General features: G+C 45.4%; 1 protein-coding gene across 3 annotated transcripts in view; it reads right to left on the reverse strand.

Moving 5' to 3' along the window:
- RANBP10 (RAN binding protein 10) overlaps positions 1 to 23,970 on the reverse strand; it is a 66,704-nt gene that overhangs the window by 30,122 nt on the left and 12,612 nt on the right. For all 3 annotated transcript variants that reach the window (XM_065898535.1, XM_065898536.1, XM_065898534.1), the window contains exon 3: positions 11,750 to 11,802. In XM_065898535.1, coding sequence (XP_065754607.1) covers positions 11,750 to 11,802 — 53 coding nt within the window. The remainder of the gene's footprint in view (positions 1 to 11,749; positions 11,803 to 23,970) is intronic.

Here is a 23,970-nt window from a genome sequence, read left to right on the forward strand (position 1 = left end):
CACAGGGCCAAGGGCACTGCTGGCCCAGAGAGGAGCAGCAGGGAAACAGAGGGCCTCTTACATGAAACAAGCTCCATAGTAGGGACTGGGGAGGGTCCTGTGGCACAAACCATTAACCCCCATGTGAACCACCAGGAGTTTGGACCAGCTACCTGGCCCTTGGGCCCAACTACCAAACCACCCTCTGCCTGGACTGCCCAGTAGAACCTGCTGCCAGAGCTACAAGGCCTCTGGGTTTCTATCCCTCCACTCCCACCCATTCATTTCCTAAGGACATTTCAAAGAAAGAACAGAATGAGAAAGGCAACAAGGGGTTGGGCAGCACCAAGTGCATAAACCCCAACCTATCTTCCCACAGCTGGGCAGGTCCTGGGCAGCTGTTCCAGTGGCTTCAGGGAATCTCCTGGCTGCCCCCCTTTTCCAGGGAGGGCTGCCTCAAGGTACCTTATAGGCGTGAACTCAGGACCATCACGAGTCAGTTTCTTCCCTTCACCAGCCTCAGGCAGTACTCACTTGGGAGGCTTGTACAGCGCCTACAATCAAGCCAGGGTTGCTGAGGCCTACTCCCAGGCGCACTGCCGGGATTAGGAAGAGGTAACCCAGACACCCAGTGGCGCCCTGATAATTCAACCCACTCAGCTGGAGAGAAGCACGACTTCCCCCACAGAGGGAATGAGCAGCCCCACGGCAGACCCCTGTGAAGCAACGTAGATCCTAGGTAAAAGATGCTCCAAAGAGAGGTGGTGGTCAATGACGAATACAAAGGGGGCTCATCAGCTGTGGGGAACAAGGGTCTCAGCCCACATGGAGTGGGACAGAAGCAGTCCCCATTTGGTGGGTACAGACTAACAGCACTTCCAGACTACTGGAAACCCACTTACATGTCAGTAATCTCTAAGACATCTGTTGCACAAAGCCACCTACTATTGGTATTTGCTCTGAGCAGACACCTTACTCTGCATATCCTTAGGAGAATAGAGAGGAAGGATATCCAACACTCAGTTATTTATTGCCACACCGACAGGAGCCAGCCTCTGCCCTCATGAACCTGGCATGGACCCTCAGGGCTCTGCCCTGATCTCTGCTATCTGCTGTTCCCTTCCCATGGCACACGCAGATATGAAATATCAGCTGTTTGCAGAATGTGCCCCACCCAGTAGAAGCAGGCCCCAGCCACAGGGATTAGGACACAAACACTCCCATGGGTGTGCTCCTAATAGCTCACTCTGTTAGTAAGGTAACAGTCTTAATAAGGTCAGCTCCAGGGAGAGGAAAAGATGCTCACTGGATCATGACCCATCATGTGGAATGAAAGCAGACAGTCGCCCTGCCACCCCTCCTTGCCCTACCACTACACCCTCCCCTCTCACCCCCACTGAGGCCCAGCTGCCAGGTGCCATTTGCTTCAGAAGATATGCCCCCCATCCCCAATCCCCATCTGTGGTCTTCCAGCTGCTTCTTTTCCAACAGTTCAAGGAAAGGATGCCTCAACGGGCCTGGGTTCTCCTTTGAGGGGTTGTAGTAATTAAGGTAATAGATGCTACCCCAAGAGAACAGCTGTCTCCTCCAAGGAAATGGCAAGGAGGAAACTATCAGCTGTCCAGCTCTGATGCGGATGAGGCCACCTATCAACACAGCCTGAGTCTCCCTGGCTCTGTCTGACGTACAAGACACAGAAGGAAGATCTGTTCTATCCTTGCCCCCTTCAAAGCACCCGAGCTTGGGAGAAGCCCAAATCCCCCTATATCCACACCCGACTTTCCTCCTGCTTCTCCAATCCAGGGATCCCAGCCCATGCAGTTTGCTGCCAGCTCAACAACCGATGGGTGGGGCTGCAGGTACACTCACCTACCTGCAGATCATCCTTCCTGGCTGCAAAGCCATTTAGCCAAGCATTCTGACATTCTTATTTTGGGCCACACCTGTTCCTTGGTTCATACTTAAGGAGGCCAAAAACACTTTATAAAAGATAAACATCAAAACTTCCACATCTTCCAACAGAAAACCTCTGACCAGGCAAGCTACAACATGCCCATATGTTCCCAGGAAAAACTGAGCACACAGCCTCACATGAGAAGCACTCCCTGTCACCACCTGCTCCCAGAGCCAAGTGAGATCCCCGGCGTGGCTACCCTCGACTCCTGACAGCCCTAAAGGCAAAGATGGGCTTGCTGAGCCAGTACAGGAAAACCTATAAGAAAACACTCAAAACATCAACATCCTGACTTTGGTTGCTATTCCATCTTCGTCCTCCATAATTCACCTCCAGCTAATGTACTAAACATGTCTACTCAAATACAGAAAACACAGCACTGGAGAGAAAATGTAGTTCAGATTACACCTAACTCCACTCTGATACACAAACACTCATAAAAGAACTTTAAATGTATAGGTACTTTCTTCCTCAGGTAGGAAAAACAAACAAACAAAAACCTTTCTGGGGACTTCTCTGGTGGCACAGTGATTAAGAATTCGCCTGCCAATGCAGGGGACACGGAATCAATTCCTGGTCCAGGAAGATCCCACATGCCGTGGAGCAACTACTGAGCCCACATGCCACAATTACTGAAGCCCGCACGCCTAGAGCCCGTGCTCTGCAACAAGAGAAGCCACCACAATGAGAAGCCCGCGCACAGCAACGAAAAATAGCCCCCACTCGTCACAACTACAGAAAGCCCACGCACAGCAATGAAGACCCGACGCAGCCAAAAATAAATAAATATATACATACATACATACATTAAAAAAAAAAACCTTCTCAATAACAATAGAAGCTAAAATCTGTGTACCCCTCTTCTGTATCAGGCACTATTCTAAGCACTTTAAGCACTCAAGCCCCATACCCATCCCATATGAGTTAGGTACTAGTATCGCATCCATTTTACACATGGGGAAACTGAGACCCAGAGCAGTTAAGGAACTTGCTCTAGGTAAAACAGCTGCCAGGATGCAAATGCAGTGTGGCTCCAGAGTCCATGTTCTTGGCCACTGAGCTACACTGCTCGGGAAGCCAACCACAGCCCTAGGTGTCTTTCTTCACATGAGCAAAAGTGAGTCAGTAGTTGGTTCAACAACACTGAGCCCCGACATACAGAAAAGGGGAGACAGTGACTCCTCCTACAGAATGAAGATAGTGGCAGAGCCCCCATGCACTACCAGTGCCACAATAGGGCGGTGATGGGAGGCTGAGCTCCAGATGAAGGCTTCTAGCCCAAGGCAGGTTGCAGGCCAGGGGGACCTGACTCGGCACTGGTTCCAAAACACATTTGGCTTACTGAAGCTACTTCACTGAGGCAAAGCACAGGGAAATGCAGGAATGGCCTGCTCCCATAGCCCAAGGGCATCTGTGCTCACTCTGGGAGAGCTGCTATAAAAAGATGTGGTCCAGCCCCAAGGAGTTCACAACCCAGCAAGGATACAGTTGCATAAATGTGGAAGGATCACATGCGGCAGGGTGGCAAGTGTCATCAGAGACATGATCATGGCTGAAGGGGTCAGGCAAGACTGCACGAGGTGTCACAAGCAAGAAGGACACCTCCAGGGCAAGAAGGACATCTGCCAAGGGGCACAGCATGAAATGTCTGCAGGATGTTTGGGGCCCCACACAGACATACTGGTGTGCACCGTGTGTGGAGGGCAGAAGTGGCAGAAAAGGCTGAGCAGGGCCCACAGCACCTGTGTCCTGTGGGCAGAGGGGTCAGAGATCCAAAGCAGGCAAGGGGCAGAGTGTACAAAGGGAATGGAGAACAGAGGCCTGAGGTAAAGAGATTAATCAGGAGGCCATGGAAATAGCCCAATGGAGTAGGGATAGAGAAGGGGGCCAAATAAAAGAGATGCTTGGGAAGTAGCAGAACCATGGGATGAGAGACAATTACTCTGAGGTCTCCTCCCACTTATGGGCCAAGGTGGACAGTGACTGTCAACAGAGACAGGGAACACATGAGGATCTGGTTTTCTTGTTTTGTTTTGTTTTTAACATCTTTATTGGGGTATAATTGCTTTACAATGGTGTGTTAGTTTCTGCTTTATAACAAAGTGAATCAGTTATACATATACATATGTTCCCATATCTCTTCCCTCTTGCGTCTCCCTCCCTCCCACCCTCCCTATCCCACCCCTCCAGGCGGTCACAAAGCACCAAGCTGATCTCCCTGTGCTATGCGGCTGCTTCCCACTAGCTATCTACCTTACACTTGGTAGTGTATATATGTCCATGCCTCTCTCTCTCGCTTTGTCACAGCTTACCCTTCCCCCTCCCCATATCCTCAAGTCCGTTCTCTAGTAGGTCTGTGGCTTTATTCCTGTCTTACCCCTAGATTCTTCATGACATTTTTTTTTCTTAAATTCCATATATATGTGTTACCATACGGTATTTGTCTTTCTCTTTCTGAGTTACTTCACTCTGTATGACAGACTCTAGGTCTATCCACCTCATTACAAATAGCTCAATTTCGTTTCTTTTTATGGCTGAGTAATATTCCATTGTATATATGTGCCACATCTTCTTTATCCATTCATCCGAAGATGGGCACTTAGGTTGTTTCCATCTCCGGGCTATTGTAAATAGAGCTGCAATGAACATTTTGGTACATGACTCTTTTTGAATTATGGTTTTCTCAGGGTATATGCCCAGTAGTGGGATTGCTGGGTCATATGGTAGTTCCATTTGTAGTTTTTTAAGGAACCTCCATACTGTTCTCCATAGTGGCTGTACCAATTCACATTCCCACCAGCAGTGCAAGAGGGTTCCCTTTTCTCCACACCCTCTCCAGCATTTATTGTTTCTAGATTTTTTGATGATGGCCATTCTGACTGGTGTGAGATGATATCTCATTGTAGTTTTGATTTGCATTTCTCTAATGATTAATGATGTTGAGCATTCTTTCATGTGTTTGTTGGCAGTCTGTATAGGATCTGGTTTCTGCAGGAAGGTAACCTCATTTGGGGGCAAGCGGGTTCACTGTCTACTGGACCTTAAGCAAAACACTGGGGTTTCTGGAGGCATGATCTGCTCAAAGACAGAGTGGAGACAGAGGAGTAAGTCCTGTGCTCTTGCCTGGAGGGCTCTTCGGCTGCCCCTTAACTGCACTTTCAGGGCCTGGCAAAGCACAATCAACCATTCATAGGCAACAGAGAATCTGCTGGGTTCCTCAAGGAAGGTGAGAACTGCCTCCACTACCTCCATACCCACTTCACCCAGCTACTTTAAGTTCTAATCAAGCCACAACTACTGAGCCCGCATGCTGCAACTACTGAAGCCCGCGCGCCTACAGCCCGTGCTCTGCAACAAGAGAAGCCACTGCGATGAGAAGCCTGCACACCACAATGAAGAGTAGCCCCCACTTGCTGCAACTAGAGAAAGCTTGCATGCCACAACTAAAGATCCTGCACGCCACAACGAAGATCCCACATATGGCAACGAAGATCTCGTGCACCGCAACTAAGACCTGGCTCAGCCCAATAAATAATTAATTTTTTAAAATTAATTCAAAATGGATCAAAAACCTAAACAGAAGAGTAAAATGGGAATTCCCTGGCAGTCCAATGGTTAGGACTCCCCACTTCCGCTGAACGGGGAACAGGTTCAATTCCTGATCAGGGAACTAAGATCCCACATGCCATGTGGTGTGGCCAAAAAAAAAGAGTAAAATTATGAACCTCTTAGAAGAAAACATATTTAATATTCTCGACCTTGGATTTGGCAAAGGATTCTTAGATATGGTACCAAAAGCATGAGCGACAAAAGAAAGAAATAGATAAATTGGACTTCATCAAAATTAAAAACTGTTGTACTTCAAAAGATATCAAGAAAAGACAACCTGGGACTTCCCTGGCAGTCCAGTGGTTAAGAATCTGTGCTTCCACTGCAGGGGGCATGGGTTCGATCCCTGGTTGGGGAACTAAGATCCCACATGCCTCAGTGTGGCCGGAAAAAAAAAAAAAAAAGAATAAAAGAAAAGACAACCTAATACACACACACACACACACACACAATGGAACACTACTCAGCCATAAAAAAACAGCAAAATAATGCCATTTGCAGCAACATGGATGGACCTAGAGATTATCATACTAAGTGAAGTCAGAAAAAGACAAATACCATATGATACCATGTATATGTGAAATCTAAAATATGATACAAATGAATTTATTTACAAAACAGAAACAGAGTCACAGACATAAAGAACAAACTTACGGTTACCAAAGAGGAAAGGGGGGGTAAGGGGAGGGATAAATTAGGACTTTGGGATTAGCAGATACAAACTACTATATATAAAATAGATAAACAACAAGGTCCTACTGTATAGCACAGGGAACTATATTCAATAGCTTAAAATAAACCATAATAGAAAAGATATGAAAAAAGAAAGTCAACCTAAAGAATAGGGGATGGTGGTGTGATGAATTGGGATTGACATGTATACACTGATGTGTATAAAATTGATGACTAATAACCTGCTGTATAAAAAAATTTTTTAATTTAAAAATTAAAAATAAAAGAATAGGGGAAAAGATTTTCAAATCGTATAACTGACAAGAAACTTGTATCCTGAACATATAAAGAACTCTTACAACTCAATAATAAGAAGATAAATAACCCAATTTAAAAATAGGCAAGCCACGCAGCGTGGTCAAAAAAAAAGTAAAAGATATTAATAGACATTTCTCCAAGGAAGACAGACAAATGGTCAATAAGCACATGAAAAGAGGCTTGATATTATTAGTCATCAGGGAAATGAAATGAAAACCACAATGAAATACCACTTCACACCCACTAGGATGACTATAATCAAAAAGTCAGATAATAACAAGTGTTGGCAAAGATATGGAGAAATCAACCCTCATACACTGCTAGTGGGAATGTAAAATGGGGCAGCCACTATGGAAAAAAGTCTGGCAGTTCCTCAAATGACTAAACAGTGTTACCATATGACCGAGCATTTCTACTCCTAGGTATACAGTCAACAGAAATGAAAACACATGTCTACAAAAAAACTTGTACACAAATGTTTATAGTAGCATCAATCATAACAGCCAAAAGGTGGAAACAATCCAAATGACCATCAACAGATGCATGGATAAGCAAAATGTGATATATCCATACAACAGAATAATATTCTGCCACAAGAAGGAATGAAGCTCTGAAACATGCTACAGCATAGGCGAACTTCGAAAACACGCTAACTGAAAGAAGCCAGTCACAAAGGGCAACATATTATATGAAATCTCCAGAATAGGAAAATCCATGGAGACAGAAAGTAGATTAGTGGTTCCAGGGGCTAGAAGGAGGGAAAGTCCAGGAATGACTATTAATGGGTATGGGGTTTTTCTCTGGGATGATGAAAATAATCTGGAATTAGACTGCAGTGATGGTAGCACAACTTTGTAACTATATTAAAATCACGGAATTGTACACTTTAAAGGAGTGAATTTTATGGTATGTTAATTATATCTCAATTTAAAAATATGTATGAAACAGACTTACTTCCCTAGTGGTCCAGTGGGTAAGACTCCACGCTCCCAATGCAGGGGGCCCGGGTTCGATCCCTGGTCGGGGAACTAGATCCTGCATGCATGCCGCAACTAAGGGTCCGCATGCCGCAACTAAGAAGCCCGCATGCCACATCGAAGATCCCATGTGCCGCAACTAACAACCAGTGCACCCAAAATAAATAAATAAATAAATATTAAAAAAAAAAGAAAGCAACAGATTGATAACAGTGATTGTTCTTTATTTAATAATTAACAAAACGGATTCAATTAATCTAAAAGATCAGTCACAAAGACATTTTTAGGTTTCAGTAATATTAATCATAGTCATTTTCCTATACATTAAGAGAACCAGATGGCCAAAGCAGAATATACTAAAAGCAATGCCACAAGAAAAAGCTGCTACTTGAACAAGCTAACAAGAGAGGAAGAGAACACCAAAACATGTCCTCCCTAAAAGACCAACTGTCCCTGATGGATTCACTGATAAATTAATCTACCACCTCCTGAAGTTCCCTGACATGCCTGAGCTCTCACAGTTCTACTGCCCAGGAGCCCCAGCCCAGCCTTGACCCCTTCTAGAAGGCCTCTTCTAAACTAGTTCACTCCTGAACTAGCAAATATGATCACATCTTGCCTCTGCTGAAAACACGCCTGAAACTCAGCCATAAAAAAGAACAAAATAATGCCATTTGCAGCAACACGAGTGAACCTAGAGACTGTCATACTGAGTGAAGTAAGTCAGACACAGAAAGACAAATATATGATATCACTTATATGTGGAATCTAAAAAAAAGGATACAAATGAAGTTATTTACAAAATGGAAGTAGAGTCACAGATGTAGAAAACAAACTTATGGTTACCAGGGGATATGGCGGGGGAGGGATAAATTGGAAGATTGGAACTGACATATACACACTACTATATATAAAATAGATAACTAATAAGAACCTGCTGTATAGCACAGGGAACTCTACACAATAGTCTGTAATAGTCTATACGGGAAAAGAATCTTAAAAAAAAAAAGAGAGGATATATGTACATGTATAACTGATTCACTTTGCTGTACACCTGAAACTAACACCACATTGTAAATCAACTATACTTCAACAAAAATTAAAAAAAAAAAAAACGCTCCTGCAGCTCCCACTGCTTATATATACAGAAGTCCAGGCCCCTTGCCATAGTACACAAGACTCTTCCCTCAACTGGTTCATCCTGACTGTTCCCAGGAAGCCATCCCATCACAGCAGAAAACTTATGGATCCACTCTCAGGCCCTAAAGTACCACTGCCCAAAACCATCGGGCAAACTCCTATTTGCCCCTAAATGCCAGGCTGAAACACCACTTCACAGTGCTGTGGTGCAGTAACCACCCCTACAGCTACCCTCCACTAAATACACCTGTATCTATCAAGGAGATACATCAACCCTCAAACATCTCATCTGGAGTTAACACCAAAGTCTCAAATTCTAGACACAGCTAAGGTCACTACCATCACTCCCCTCCCACCAACCATACATCCAAACAGTCCAAATAGCTTTCACCTCAACCAATGACCTCTTAGAAATCAGAAGCAACTGGCAGAAAGGCTTTAGCTGTTATCATCCTCTACCTCTCACCTCACTACCAAAATACATCCAAGTAGTTTCAGGTATAACTGTTTATGAATGATGATACTTTTGGTTTTGGAGAATGTTACGCTCATCATACACACACACATGCATGCGTGTACGTGCACACACACACACAGTGACCCCAGGAAATGGAAAGCACCAAAGGGGATTCTGATCTTCCAAACCCAGTGCTGGGATGAACAGTGGCAGGCCCCCCCATCATTCCTGAGAGGAGTGTCTTGCTGCTATCCCCACATCTGTCCTGTAGTAGGTCTGCGCAGCCATTCAACCAGCCCTGTATCCGGGAAAGCCAGAGGCATCCATCATTCCTAGGGAGAATCCCTATCTAGATGCAACCTGATTCCTACTTTCCACCTTAAGGAATAATCAGAGAGATGATCAGATACAGCAGGAAGGAAAACCCGCAGGAGCTGGCAGGCAGAGTGAAAATGAAGACAGGTACAATATCCACAGAACACTGAGGCTCCTTTCTCTTGCCGAAAGAGAGATGCACCAGTGAGGATGTAAAAAAGGTGCTAGCTTTCCTGATGTGTTAGTGCATGAACTAACACCTTATCCACTGTCCCCAAGCCCCTTCTCCCTACAGGGCCAGGCAGGGTCTGACTTCACAACAATGTTACATTAACAATGTCAAAGCACAAGACCCGCAGCTCACCTCTAAGCAGCCCAGAGGGGTCAAAAGACCCATCTTATGAACAAGGCAAACAGACTGAGACAGCTCCACATGGCTCCATCTCAAACAGTTTCAGGTCAATTTAGGCAGACCTTGAACTCTCCTACCTCACCTGCTCCACACCATGGATCCCAAACCCAATGGCCAGGCGAAAACGATTCTTACTAAAGAAGGATGAGTGTGTGGAACTCAGAATATCATGCACATGGTAAAAGACTGCATTCCAAGACCAGCTAAAAGACAGGCATGAGGGCTTCTTGATGTAGGGGCATTTGCTTTTGGTTATTTTATTTTAGTTTTATTTATATTTTTAAAACAGGTAATATATTCACAAGAAAGAAAATGTGAAAGCTTCAAAAGTGAAAAATTTCCTTCCCAGTCCTATCCCCAGCTACCCTGTCCCAAGGGACAGCCAATATTACAAGTTTTTCTTAGCTTTCCAAAGATATTCTATGCGCGTACAAGCAGATACAGATATATTCATTTTCCCTCATTTTTTTTACATTTGGTAGCATAATATACATTGTATTTTTCACTTAGTGATACATCCCAGAGATTACTCCAAAACAGTACTTGAAGAGCCTCCTTATTTTTTTCATGGCTGCACAGTATTCTTTTACAGATTAACAAAAATTCATTTAACCAATGTTCAGAGTTGCTTAAAGTGCCACCCAATAACAGATTATAGTAGTTACTTTTGTAAAACGAACCTATAAAAGTCTCTTTTCTCTGCCACCAAAGCCATGCAAAAGTTCAAAGAGCACATTTAGTGCAAGAAAAAGATTTAAGAATCAGTTTACCTTTGATGGGAAATTATTTTTCTAAGCTCCCTGTTCACAATGAGACAGAGCTGTGAACACTGTAGATACATCTAGTCAGCTAAGGCCAAGGCTTGAATAACAAAGATCACAGCTGCATGCTACACAAAGAGGCCAAACATGCCACACACATTCTGATTAATAACTAAAGGACAGTTTTTGCTCAGATCAAAGCCAATTTTTTTTAAAAAGTCAGGTTCCTGACAATTAGTTGAATCCTGAGCAGGTCTAGATTTCAAGTACTTGAAATTAGTCAATGACGAAAAAACCTGATTGATATTAAACATAGATTGGAAAAGACATACGGTTTAAGTGCTACTCACTCTTTGGAAAAAGCCAGCTGCCTTCTCTGTGTCAGAGGCCAAAAAGTAGAGAGGGCCCGAGCAAAAACACAAGGACTTTTCCTGCCTCCGTGACAGTGTCAGGACAGCTTGCACCATGCCACTTACACCACTCAAGGGACAAATGGACTGAGGACCATATTCTAGAACCCACCAGCTTCTGGTAGAGGCTTTTGTCCCCTCAACTGCGCCTAGCCCAGGACTGGGCATGAACTGCTGGGCAGAAGACAGCTGAAAGGGTGCCTGGGTGGTAGAGAAGGCCCACCTGCAGGGTCCAGAGCCTTCCACAAATCTGAGGTTTGCTGACTGTAAATCTAAGTCTCACGCACATCCTCCTATTTATTAAGAAACTGCCTCAACTGTCTTCCACAAGTCACAATGTGACTTAAAGACTTTGGTCATTAACATGGTAAGATAAAAAAGGAAGCAATGTTGGTGGCAGCCTTCCTCTCCATATATGCCAGAGTCCCATGCTGGTAAGCAAAGGCCAATAGCAGTGAGGGCTAATGAGGTGTATTCCCACTGGGAGCAAGCTCAGGTCACTTGGTTTTGACTGTAAACAGTTCAAATTCCATGAAGGACAATCACTTGGCAATTAATTTTTGGAATGGAAGCCCACACCAGCCCGGCCCAATGGCCACCTTTCAGGATCCTCCACCCAATGGCTTGGCTTAGCAAGTAGGCAGCCAGCAAACAAAGTCCTCTCCAGCTTGTTGGCTGCCACCATGACTCTCATCACAGAATGGATCAAGAGAGCAGAAAAATGTTCTCTTAGCTAATGACTCACCAGGAAGTCTGTTCATGTTGACGCCTTGAGCTGAGAGTCCTATTCCCATGTACCTTTGAAAAAGCATACATACAAAAATTCTGGTTAGCAAATGATTATGCATCTCCCTTCTCAAATATTTCTTGGTAAAAGACAGAAAAACAGGAAAAGCAATGAATGTAGAGACACTTTTAACAAACTAGTGGTTCTTGGAGAACCTTTACATTTTGATTTTCTAATGGAAATCTCTCAATGCCTTAAGCAGCTGGAGAAACAGGAGGTAGTGTCTGTAACCAGGAACCACCGGCTTCAGTTTCAGAGGAAAGTTTCCTGCAGTCACTGCTTCCAGTCCCTTGGTTTCTGGCTCCAGCTAAGGTGGCGGAATCTATTCCCAAGAAGTGCCTAAAGTAACTAGTTCAATCCTAGGTAGTGCTTGGCAGAATAATGCAAGATCAAGCCCAAAGGGACAAGTCACTCTTCAGCAAAGACCAAAACATGGAAGAAGTAAAGCCAGCTGGATCCATATAGGATCGTAAAGACCCCTCACACAGGGCTTCTTCTCTGGGGTCTCCAAATTCATTACCCTTGCCCTATACATTCACCACTGGTCTCCTCAGTCATCCAAAGCTGAAGGTGGTGGTGTGTGAGGCCCCAGAGACCCACCCCGTACTCTTCCCACCCAGGTACCTAAACAATTTAGGCAGCTACAGCCAGGTGGGACCCATGCTGGGCAACTCTGTCAAAGATATCTCAGTGGCACTCATGAGAGGGCAGGTCAGAAAAGGAAATGAACAGGGTTTTTTAGTCTAAATATTTGTAGTGTACAAAGAAACAGTGAGTTATTTCCCCAAGAACTTAGAAATAAGAGAAACAAGTCAACACTATCTAAGTGTAAAATAGTAGAAACCCACACATGATGCCTGAATTAACCACATATGAGCATCAAGAAGTAGTTGAGAAGCTCACAATATTGAAAACACCAAGACGGCTTGGGGTAACTTTACGGTTACCCCAACCAAGACAGCTAAGGGGTAACTTTACAGTTGCATTAACAATGTGAATAAGGACTTCCCTCGTGGCGCAGTGGTTAAGAATCTGCCTGCCAATGCAGGGGACACGGGTTCGATCCCTGGTCCGGGAAAATCCCACATGCCGCGGAGCATCTAAGCCCATGTGCCACAACTACTGAGCCTGCGCTCTAGAGCCCACACGCTGCAACTACTGAAGCCCACGTGTTCTAGGGCTGTGTGCCACAACTACTGAGCCTGCGTGCTGCAACTATTGAAGCCCATGTGCCTAGAGCCTGCGCTTCGCAACAAGAGAAGCCACCACAACGAGAAGCCCGTGCAACGGCAAAGAAAAGTAGCCCCCGCTCACCGCAACTAGAGGAAGCCCATGTGCAGCGACGAAGACCCAATGCAGCCAAAAATAAATAAATAAGTAAATTAAAACAATGTGAATGAGCTTAATGCCACTGAACTGTTCACTTAAAAATAGTTAAAGTGATAAAATTTATGTGATGTATATTTTACCACAATAAAAAATGTATTTTTAAAAAAGCAATTACATGGGGTTGCCTTATTTTGACCATTTCCAAGTAGCTTACATTTACATTCTAATTGTTCCCTGTTGTAATTCTGCAAGAAACCATTTTACATACATTTCCCCACCTTGGGCCATTCTTTTTCTCTCCTGGCATGTTCCATGCACCTTATGTACCTGTTTCCTAACACTACCAGAGTCCTCACAACGTGGTGCTCCTGAAGCTCCGAGCCTTCCACCTGCAGCAAATGGCCCTTTGCCCTTCTCTGGCCAGCTGCACCACTGGGTGTTGGAGAGCAGGGAGGAAGGCTCTGACCCACCCATTTTCCCCTGAAACCAGCTACCCCCCATCTTGCTGGGCAGGACCCAGGAAACAACAGCATCAACACATAGCAGCAGCCGAATAACTGGCCTGCAGGGGTTAGGGGAAAGGGGAGGGAAGGGAAAGGAGAAAAGGGAAAGGAACAGCACTTCAAAGAATGACTCCCATGGTTCAAAAGACTCTCAAACTGCCTGCTACCTCCTGCCAGGAGGGGACCTTCAAGGACCATCAGGAGCAGAAGCTGTGTAAGCCTGCTGGCAGGATTCCCATTAGACTAAAACCTGCACATTTGCCCAGAAAAACAGCAGCCCAAATAATCAGCTTCCTTACTTTACGTGGAAGATGCTGCCAAAAGTTGGTCTCCATTCCCTTTACACCACAGCTGACCAAGCAGCAAATTACCCCAACTGCCCCTGCAGTCATCAATCAACATATGCAAATGCAACATAGCCAGGAATTTTCCTGACTTGGATGCCAGGCCACTTATCCTGCCCTGTTTAGAGGGGCCTGGCCTCTGCCCAACATCACATGTGATCCCATCCCTGGCATACAGGTTTCCTGACACTAAGATGAGGGCTTGTGTTTGAAGCACATGTGCTTCCTGGGTGACCCCCAACTGCTTAAGGCTACTGCAAATAGGGGAGGTCAAGGGTCATCCAGGAAGAGTATGCTTGGCCACCAGCAACAGAGCTCTGGTTCCACAACTTCCCATGGGAACAGGGAACTACTACGACACATGCACTCAAACACAAGTTGCTTATGTCTCTGTATAGGGGAAGCCTCTTCCACCTCCAGCAGTTAGCCCTCAACACCTCCCTGTAGACTCTGCCCCACAGGTGGGGCAGTGTTTACCAGTGGATGTCCTGGGAGCCTCTGTTCAAACCCCAGGGTCAACTTGAGAATCTGAGTAGATAAGCTAAGGGTAGAGCACACAGAGGAGACCAATACCCACACTTGGATGTCATGCCCCCGTGTCAATGACACAGGGAGCAGCCCCACAGAAGCCTAAGTTGCATGTTCATATGAGGTCAAGCTAAGTCAGTGTTCAAAGGGAATGAGTCCCAATTTTTCAAACATTGGATGATATTAAGTCTTTTCCAAAAGTATGATGTTCTAAAATTACAAAAAGATGCAGCCTTCCAGCAAGTCTTCATACACTTAAAAACTGTTAACCAACCAGTCTAAGATCAGCAAAGAGCAGAAAAAAAACTATAAGGACACTGTGAATATACTAAAAAAACAGTGAATTGTACACTGTGAGTGAATTGTACGGTATATTAAATTACTTCTCAAAAACACTCAACAAACTAGGCATAAAAGGAAACTATCTCAACATAATAAAAGGAAGGCCTTATATGAGAAACCCACAGCTAACATCATATCCAATGGTGAAAGAATGAGAACTTTTCCTCTAATACCAGGAACAGGACAAAGATGCCTGCTTTCGCCACTTCTATTCAACAGAGTATTAGAAGTTCTAGCCAAAGCAAGTAGACAAGAAAAAGAAATAAAAGGTATCCAAATTGGAAAGGAATAGGTAAAACTATCTCTGTTCACAGATGACATGATCCTATATGTAGGAATCCTATATTCCACAAAAAACTGTTAGTACTAACAAACAAATTCAGCAAAGTCACAGGATACAAAATCAACACACAAAAAGCAGTTGTGCTTCAACATAAACACTGAACAAAGGAAAAAAGAAATCAAGAAAATAATTCCATTTACAATAGCATCAAAAAAAATAAAATACTTAGGAATTAACTTTACCAAGAAGGCAAAAAGCTTGTACACTAAAAACTAAAATGTTGCTGACATTTTAGAAGACAGAAATAGGAAATTCCCTGGCAATCCAGTGGTTAGGACTCAGGGCTTTCACTGTTGGGGCCCGGGGTTTGATCCCTCGTCAGGGAACTAAGAACCAGCAAGCCATGCGGCACAGCTAATAAATAAATTTTTATAAATAAATAAATTTTTAAAAAGACACAGGGACTTCCCTGTTGGTCCAGTGACTAAGATTCCACACTCCCAATGCAGGGGGCCCAGGTTCAGTCCTTGGTCAGGGAACTAGATCCCATATGCTGCAAATAAGACCCAGCACAGCCAAATATTTAAATATTTAAATAAATAAGTAAAAAGAAACAAATAAATGGAAAGACATCTGTGTTCACGGACTGGAAGACAATATTGTTAAGATGTCAATACTACCCAAAGCAACATACAGAATCAATGCCATCCATTTGGGAAAAGAAAAGTTGGGGACTTCCCTGGTGGTGTAGTAGTTAAGAATCCGCCTGCCAATTCAGGGGACACAGGTTCGATCCCTGGTCCGGGAAGATCCCACATGCCACAAGCAACTAAGCCCATACTCCACAACTACTGAGCCCACGCATCACAACTACTGAAGCCCGGGCGCCTAGAGCCCATGTTCCGCAACAAGAGAAGCCCCCATAATGAGAAGCCTGTGCACCAAAATGAAGAGTAGGCCCCGCTTGCCCCAACTAGAGAAAGCCCGCACACAGCAATGAAGACCTAATGCAGCCAAAATAAATAAATAAATAAAATTAAATTAAGAACCCAGAAATAAACTCTCCTATATGTGGTCAACTGATTTCAATAAAGATGCCAAGACGATTCGATGGGAAAGTGATAGTCTTTTCAACAAATGGGACATGTGGATATCCAAATAGATATACAACTGGTGCTGGGACAACTGGATATCCACATGCAAAAGAATGAAGTTGGGGGCTTCCCTGGTGGCGTAGTGGTTGAGAGTCCGCCTGCCGATGCAGGAGACACGGGTTCGTGCCCCGGTCTGGAAGGATCCCGCATGTTGCGGAGTGGCTGGGCCCGTGAGCCATGGCCGCTGAGCCTGCGCATCCGGAGCCTGTGCTCCGCAACAGGAGAGGCCACAACAATGAGAGGCCCGCATACCGTTTAAAAAAAAAAAAAAAAGAATGAAGTTGGGGTTTCCCTGGTGGCGCAGTGGTTAAGAATCTGCCTGCCAATGCAGGGGACACAGGTTCGAGTCCCAGTCCGGGAAGATCCCACATGCCATAGAGCAACTAAGCCCATGCGCCACAACTACTAACCCTGCGCTCTAGAGCCCACGGGCCACAACTACTGAACCCTGCGCACCTAGAGCCCATGCTCCACAACAAGAGAAACCACCACAATGAGAAGCCCGTGCACTGCAACGAAGAGTAGCCCCTGTTCACCACAACTAGAGAAAGCCCTCGCACAGCAACGACGACCCAACGCAACCAAAAATAAATAAAATAAATTTATTAAAAAAAACAACAAAAATAGAAGGAAGTTGGAGACCCTTACCATACACCATATGCAAAATTAACTCAGAATGGATCAAACACCTAAATGTAAAACCTAAAACTATAAAACTCTTTGAAGAAAACAGAGGAGAAAAGCTTTATGACATTGGAATTGGCAATGATTTCCTGGATTCTTTGGACACCCAAAGCACAGGCAACAAAAGAAAAAATAAATTGGACTACATCTAACTTTTGTACATCAAAGGACTGTCAACACAGTGAAAAGCAACCAAAGAAATGGGAAAAATATTTGCAAATCATATACCTGATAAGGGTTTAATATCCAGGATATACAAAGAACTCTTACAATCAACAACAAAAAAACAAGCAACTCTATTAAAATGGGCAACGGACTTGAATAAACAAGAGATACACATGGCCAATCAGCACATGAAAAGATGCTCAGCATCGCTAATTGTTAGGAAACACACATCAAAACCACAATGAGATACCATTTCACACCCTTTAGTATGGTTATTATCAAAAAAACAGAAAATAACAAGTATTAGTGAGGATGTAGAGAAACTGAAACCCATGTGTATTAATGGTGCAGCCACTGTGGAAAACAGTATGGCAGTTAATTATATGGCAATTCAAACACAGAATTACCATAAGATCCAACAATTCCACTTCTGGGCATATACCCAAAAGAATTGAAAGCAGAATTCTAACAGGTATCTGGACACCCAGATTCATAGTGGCTTTATTCACAATCAGCCAAAGGTGTATTAAAAAGAAATAACAAGACCAAAATGGAGTTATCTGCCCCTAGGACAGCAAACCAAGACTTCACTGCACATCAACCATACCCCAATTAAAAAAAAAAGTAGGGCTTCCCTGGTGGTGCAGTGGTTGGGGGTCCACCTGCCGATGAGGGGGACGCGGGTTCGTGCCCCGGTCCGGGAGGGTCCCACAAGCCGCGGAGCAGCTGGGCCAGTGGGCCGTGGCCGTTGGGCCTGCGCGTCGGGAGCCTGTGCTCCGCGGCGGGAGGGGCCGCAACGGTGAGAGGCTCGCGTACCGCCAAAAAAAAAAAAAAATTAGGGCTTCCCTTGGGGCGCAGTGGTTAAGAATCTGCCTGCCAACGCAGGGGACACGGGTTGGAGCCCTGGTCTGGGAAGATTCCCACATGCCGCGTAGCAACTAAGCCTGTGCGCCACAACTACTGAAGCCTGTGCACCTAGAGCCCGTGCTCTGCAACAAGAGAAGCCAGGACAATGAGAAGCCCATGCACTGCAACAAAGAGCAGCCCACACTCACCGCAACTAGAGAAAGCCCGCACACAGCAACGACGACCGAACACAGCCAAAAATAAATTAATTAATTAATTTTAAAAAAATTAATTGCACTTTGAACCTCTCTCAGGAATGTGACCTTTAAACAATCAATCTGAAATTTCCTGATTAGCACTACTGAGGTAATCTGTATGATAAAACCCCACCATTCCCTTCCTGCAAAAGATGTCCTGCCTAAAACAATCCTTTCTTTTCTTTTTCTAATAACTTTCTTGCCCCACCCTCCTTCTGCCAGATAAAAACCTTTCATTTTGTACAACCCCTTGGAAGGAGTATCTCTCTACTTGCTAAATGCGATGTTGCCCAATTCATGAACCGTTGAATAAAGCCAATTAAATCTTCAAATTCACCAGTTGAATTTTTGTTTTTTAACGGGTAGAAAGTTTCTATTGATGAGTAGATAAACAGAATATGGTATATACACACAATGGAATATTATACAGCCGTAAAAAGGAAAGAAATTCGGACAAATGCTACAACATGGATGAACCTTGAGGACACTATGCTAAATGAAATAAAATTCATAAAAACAGAAAGAATGGTGGTTGCCAGGGTCTAGGGGGAGGGGAGAATAGGGAGTTATTGTTTAATGGGTACAGAGTTTCAGTTTGGCAAGATGGAAAAAGTTCTGGAGACAGATGATGGTGATGGTTGTACAACAATGTTAATGTACTTAAGGCCACTGAACTGTACACTTAAAAATGATTAAAATGGTAAATTTTATGTTATGTATTTATATTTTACCACAATAAAATAAATGAACACATATCAGAACTGCTTTAAAAAAAAAGGTTCAAGCCCACTACCACCAATTATAACATTTGTTATTACATAAAGTCTTTTCCTCTCTTCAAGCTTGGTCATTTAGGGTCCAGGGAGATAATATCTTTACCTGCCTTTTCCAAGGTGTCATCTCTGGCTAAAAACCCAGCATGTGAATATGAGTTTATTTGGTTCTGATATCTCCCAAACGTCAATCCCTCAACCCAAACAAACAAGCACAATAGATGGAGCCTAAGTCTGCAGGCTCCAACCCTACGTCTCGTGCCACAGTGGGGAGAACAGGTGCTGTGTCTGCTGCCCACCTCAGGATGCTGGGGCTATGGGCTGGAGCCTCCAGTCCTCAGAGGAAAAGCAAGACTCAAGTGCAGTGCTGGGCAAATAATGGACATTCAACAAACGCCTAGGGTTCATCCATTCACAGGTTGGTAAAGAATTTTATCACCAAAGTCACAGGCTCTCTCTCAGCCACATTTCAATGGGAACCTCAGCTTCTAGGTGGTATGAGGTCATGACAGAGCTATATGACAGATAAGTGAGCTCTGAACTCAGCCACAACATCCCCAGTACTATTCTCCCCTCTTGCTGACATTGGACTTCAGCACTGTGAAATTAAATGACTTACAACAACAGACCTAGTGACACAACAGGCACAAGGGAAGTTCACTTCTCCATCCACTCACAAAAAATCTAGGTAAGACCTGAGGTTTGCTCTCAATCACCAATGAGGGTACTTTCCTGGTGGCGCAGTGGTTAAGAATCCGCCTGCCAATGCAGAGGACATGGGTTTGAGCCCTGGTCTGGGAAGATCCCACATGCCACGGAGCAACTAAGCCTATGCTCCACAACTACTGAGCCTGCGCTCTGGAGTCTGTGAGCCACAACTACTGAAGCCCACGTGCCTAGAGCCTGTGCTCCACAGCAAGAGAAGCCACCGCAATGAGAAACCCGCACACCGCAATGAAGAAGAGCCCCCACTCACCGCAACTAGAGAAAGCCCGCCCACAGCAATGAAGACCCAACACAGCCAAAAATAAATACGTAAATAAATAAATTTATTAAAAAGAAAAATCACCAATGAGTAACATGTGTAGTGCCTTGCCAGGTCCTGGACTGATGTGGTCACAGCTCTCCGATGGGCTGCCATGAATGAGGCAAAACAATAAGGAAAAAAAACCCAAACCCAAGTATGTTCACCTTTGGATCTAAGAAGCAGGAAGAATGACATTAAGAAGTCACCCTGACGCTGCCTCCCCTCCGTTGATCTCTGGTGGCACTTGAAAATGAATGGGTTGTTTGCTGCTGTTGGGTCCTTGCTAAAGTTGTAAAAACAGGTGTGATACATGTCTCTTCATAGAGGCCTCTGTAGTCACCCATTCCACAAAGATCCTCTGTGGCTAGTACAGCGCTGGGGACACAAGGGTGGATTCCCTGCCCTGGAACAGTTTCCAGTGCCAAGTCAGGGGTGGGCCAGAGAATCAGGGTGCAATGAGTGGGGGGTTCCCAGAGGAAGCGAAGGCTGAGCCAAGACCTAGTAAAGGAGATGAGGGGGGAAAAAAAGGAGCTTGTTCCACGCAGAAGCAACAGAATGTGCTGAGGTGTAGAGGCAAGAAAGCAGCCCCGTGGTCAAGGAAGTGAGAAGAGCTCAGTGTGGCTGGGTCACAGCTTGGGTAGACCTAAAAAGAGCCAAAGCTGGAGCCGGAAACAAGTTATTCACACACAGCCTGCATGCTAGCTTAAGGAGTTTGAACTTCATGGGAGGTCACTGGGAAGCTGCAGAAAGGGTTTAAGAAAGGGCACAACTGATCAAACATCTGATATTTGAAAAATGGATTGAAGAGGCAAAACTAGAGGCTACCAAAATCATCCCAGTGGAAGATGACAAGGCTGGACAAGGAAAGAAACAGTGAGATGGCAAGATGTGGAGAGAGCCAAGTGTTCTCTAGAATATGGTGAACTTACTGGGCGGGGGAGGAGCTGCCCAGGACACATCCCAACACAACCAGTCACCAAAGAAAGGGCAATTCTGAGACGTACTTGGAAAGTTTGGAGCCTAAGTGCCTGTCAGTAGCAGCCTTGCTCCAGCTCTGCTCCAAGCCTTTACACTGTGCACAAACAGCTGAATAGGAAACATACCTGTATCAGAGCAAATATATCGGACAAACCCAGATTCAAATCACCTCTTCACCATGTGCCCAAGGGCACATCACTTGGCCTGTCAGAGTCTGCTTCCTCAGCTATCACCATGAATCCAGAGAGCCCTCAGGGCAGCCACTGAAATGAGTGGACAACCCCACTGTCCTCTAGTTCATGCGCTGGAGGCTCTTCTAGTATTGGAATCTGGTAAAGGAAAGTAGGCCATCCTTGAAGGCCTGGATCTTAGGACATCTAAAAACAAATGCCTGTTTACATGGGACTGCCAAGGAGAAAGAAGGTGAGCATTTGCTTCCTTCTTGGTAATGGGTCAGGCAATGCTAGGAACACTGACAGACACAGGCTGCCATGGTCTCCTGGGAAGGATGCAACAAGGGCTCTCACTCCCCAAGCTGGTGACAGGCACAGACAGAGCTTAGTTCCCCACACTTCACATCTCCACTAGGGCTTTCTTTTCAAGTAGCAGGATATATCTGAGAAGCTTGGGGGAACAGTTAGTTACCCCATAAAATGACTGAAAGAAAGGTAAACCCATCTGATTTACTCCTTTCTTCTAATATGGTAGCAAAATAGAAAATAGCGTTTGTCAGAGAAGTGAAACAGCCAGTAAGTGTAGAGGGACAACAGACGAGCTCTCATGGCAGAGAGGCCATGAGTCGGCCTCTACCTTCTCAGTCTCTACTCTTCACCGCAAAAACCACAACATGGGCTAGAAGAGTGACTCCGCCTCTCTGTCAGGCTCCAGAGAGAAGAGGGCTGGGTCAGGATCTCCCAGAGAGCAGGAGAGAAGAGCAGCAGCAGCAGCAGTGGCCCTCGGCTGACCACACAGCCAGGTCCACCCTGAGGCAGCAGGTCCAAACCAGGGGCCTGGAAAATGACCAGCCTTGAGAATGGACTGGTCGTTTCTAGGGTCCGTGCTGCCCTCCATCCGCCTCTGCTGACTCTCCCACAAAAGCAACAGTCCGCTGAAACCACTGCAGTCACGCAGAGAGTTGCGAGCATGTTCCAGTCAGTTCAGATTCTTCCTTTTTCTCTTTAATTTTCCAGATTTTCTACAATTAACATAAATTACTTTGATAATCATAGAAAAATCATTTTCAAGAGCCAGCTGATGGCTGCATACTGAGGAGGTTGCTGGCTCTCACCCATCAGACTCTCCCTGGATTGTCCCAGGGCAACATTTCAATGCCAGAGAGACGCAATGAGAGACCTGGTCTTCATGGTCAGCTCCTCAGTATACTCACTTCCCTGAGCCTTGACAGGAGGGCTGAATCTGCATCAGAAGAGCACACCTTCAGAAACAGCAAGAAATGGTCAAAATCCACGCTCAGTAGAGGAGGTGGAGCTCCTGGTGCATCCCAAGCATAACCCAGAGGAGACCCTCAGGAGACCCCGCTGAAGTGACACAGCCTCAGCACAGCTCTAATTGACTGAAGAGTCTTCCATGACCCAGGCAGGCCTGGGGGTAGACAGAGGACAGGACCTTAGAAAGCAGGCCTCTGGACTCTCACACCCTTCGAAGATATACAGCAAGGCCTGGAGGGAGGAGACCACCCCTTTGCTGTAATCCCCCACCTGGTCCTCAGAGATAGCTTGGAGCGCTCCACGCAAGGAACCTCTTTGGCAACAAGTCTGACATTCCCTTCCTGCCTCCTGAAGAGAAGCCCCTGAAGAGTTTTAAAGTGACAGGGACACTTTGCGGCAGGGCTCCAGAGACAACATCCCAGACTCTGAAGCCTGGTCTCAGACACTGCAGCCTAACTCAGGACTGTGGGTCTTTGATTTCACCCCACATCTCAGGTTCCCTATCAGAAGAAGAGAGGCTGGACTAAACGGGCTCCTAAGCACCTTCCCAGCTCTGGCCTAGAGACTTCGGTTCTTGGCAGAATAAAGTCTGGGTACTGTTGCAAATGTGTTGTACCCAGTTCCAAGACCAAGATGGGGCAGACCCTGGAACAGCAATCAAAAAGCCATCAAGAGGACATCAAAAGAAAAGGAAATTATAGATCAATATACCTTCTGAAGAGAGATGCACAAATCCTCAACAAAACTATAGCAAACCAAATTCAACATCATTAAAAGGATTAATATCACGACCAAGTGAGATTTATGCCAGGAAATCAAGGGCAATTTAACACAAGAAAATCAATCAAGGCACTTCCCTGGTGGCGCAGTGGTTAAGAATCCGCCTGGGGCTTCCCTGGTGGTGATGCAGCGGACACAGATTCATGCCCCGGTCCGGGAAGATCCCACATGCCGTGGAGCGGCTGGGCCTGTGAGCCATGGCCGCTGAGCCTGCGCGTCCGGAGCCTGTGCTCCGCAGCAGGAGAGGCCACATTGGTGAGAGGCCCACGTACTGAAAAAAAAAAAAAGAATCCGCCTGCCAATGCAGGGGACGTGGGTTCAAGCCCTGGTCCAAGAAGATCCCACGTGCTGTGGAGCAACTTAAGCCCATGCACCACAACTACTGAGCCTGTGCTCTAGGGGCCGCAAGCCACAACTATTGAAGCCCGCATGCCCTAGAGCTCACGCATCGCAACTACTGAGCCCATGCGTCACAACTACTGAAGCCAGTGTGCTCTAGGGCCCGCGTGCCACAACTACTGAGCCTACGTGCTGCAACTACTGAAGCCTGCGTGCCTAGAGCCCGTTCTACACGACAAGAGAAGCCACTGTAATGAGAAGCCCACGTACCGCAACGAAGAGTAGCCCCCGCTCACCGCAACTAGAGAAAGCCTACACGCAGCAATGAAGACTCAATGCAGCCAAAGGAAAAAAATAAAATCAATCAATATAATAAACCGCATTAACAGAAAGAAGGAA

Source organism: Phocoena phocoena, chromosome 20 (genome assembly GCF_963924675.1).
Source record: "Phocoena phocoena chromosome 20, mPhoPho1.1, whole genome shotgun sequence".
Taxonomy (NCBI): domain Eukaryota; kingdom Metazoa; phylum Chordata; class Mammalia; order Artiodactyla; family Phocoenidae; genus Phocoena; species Phocoena phocoena.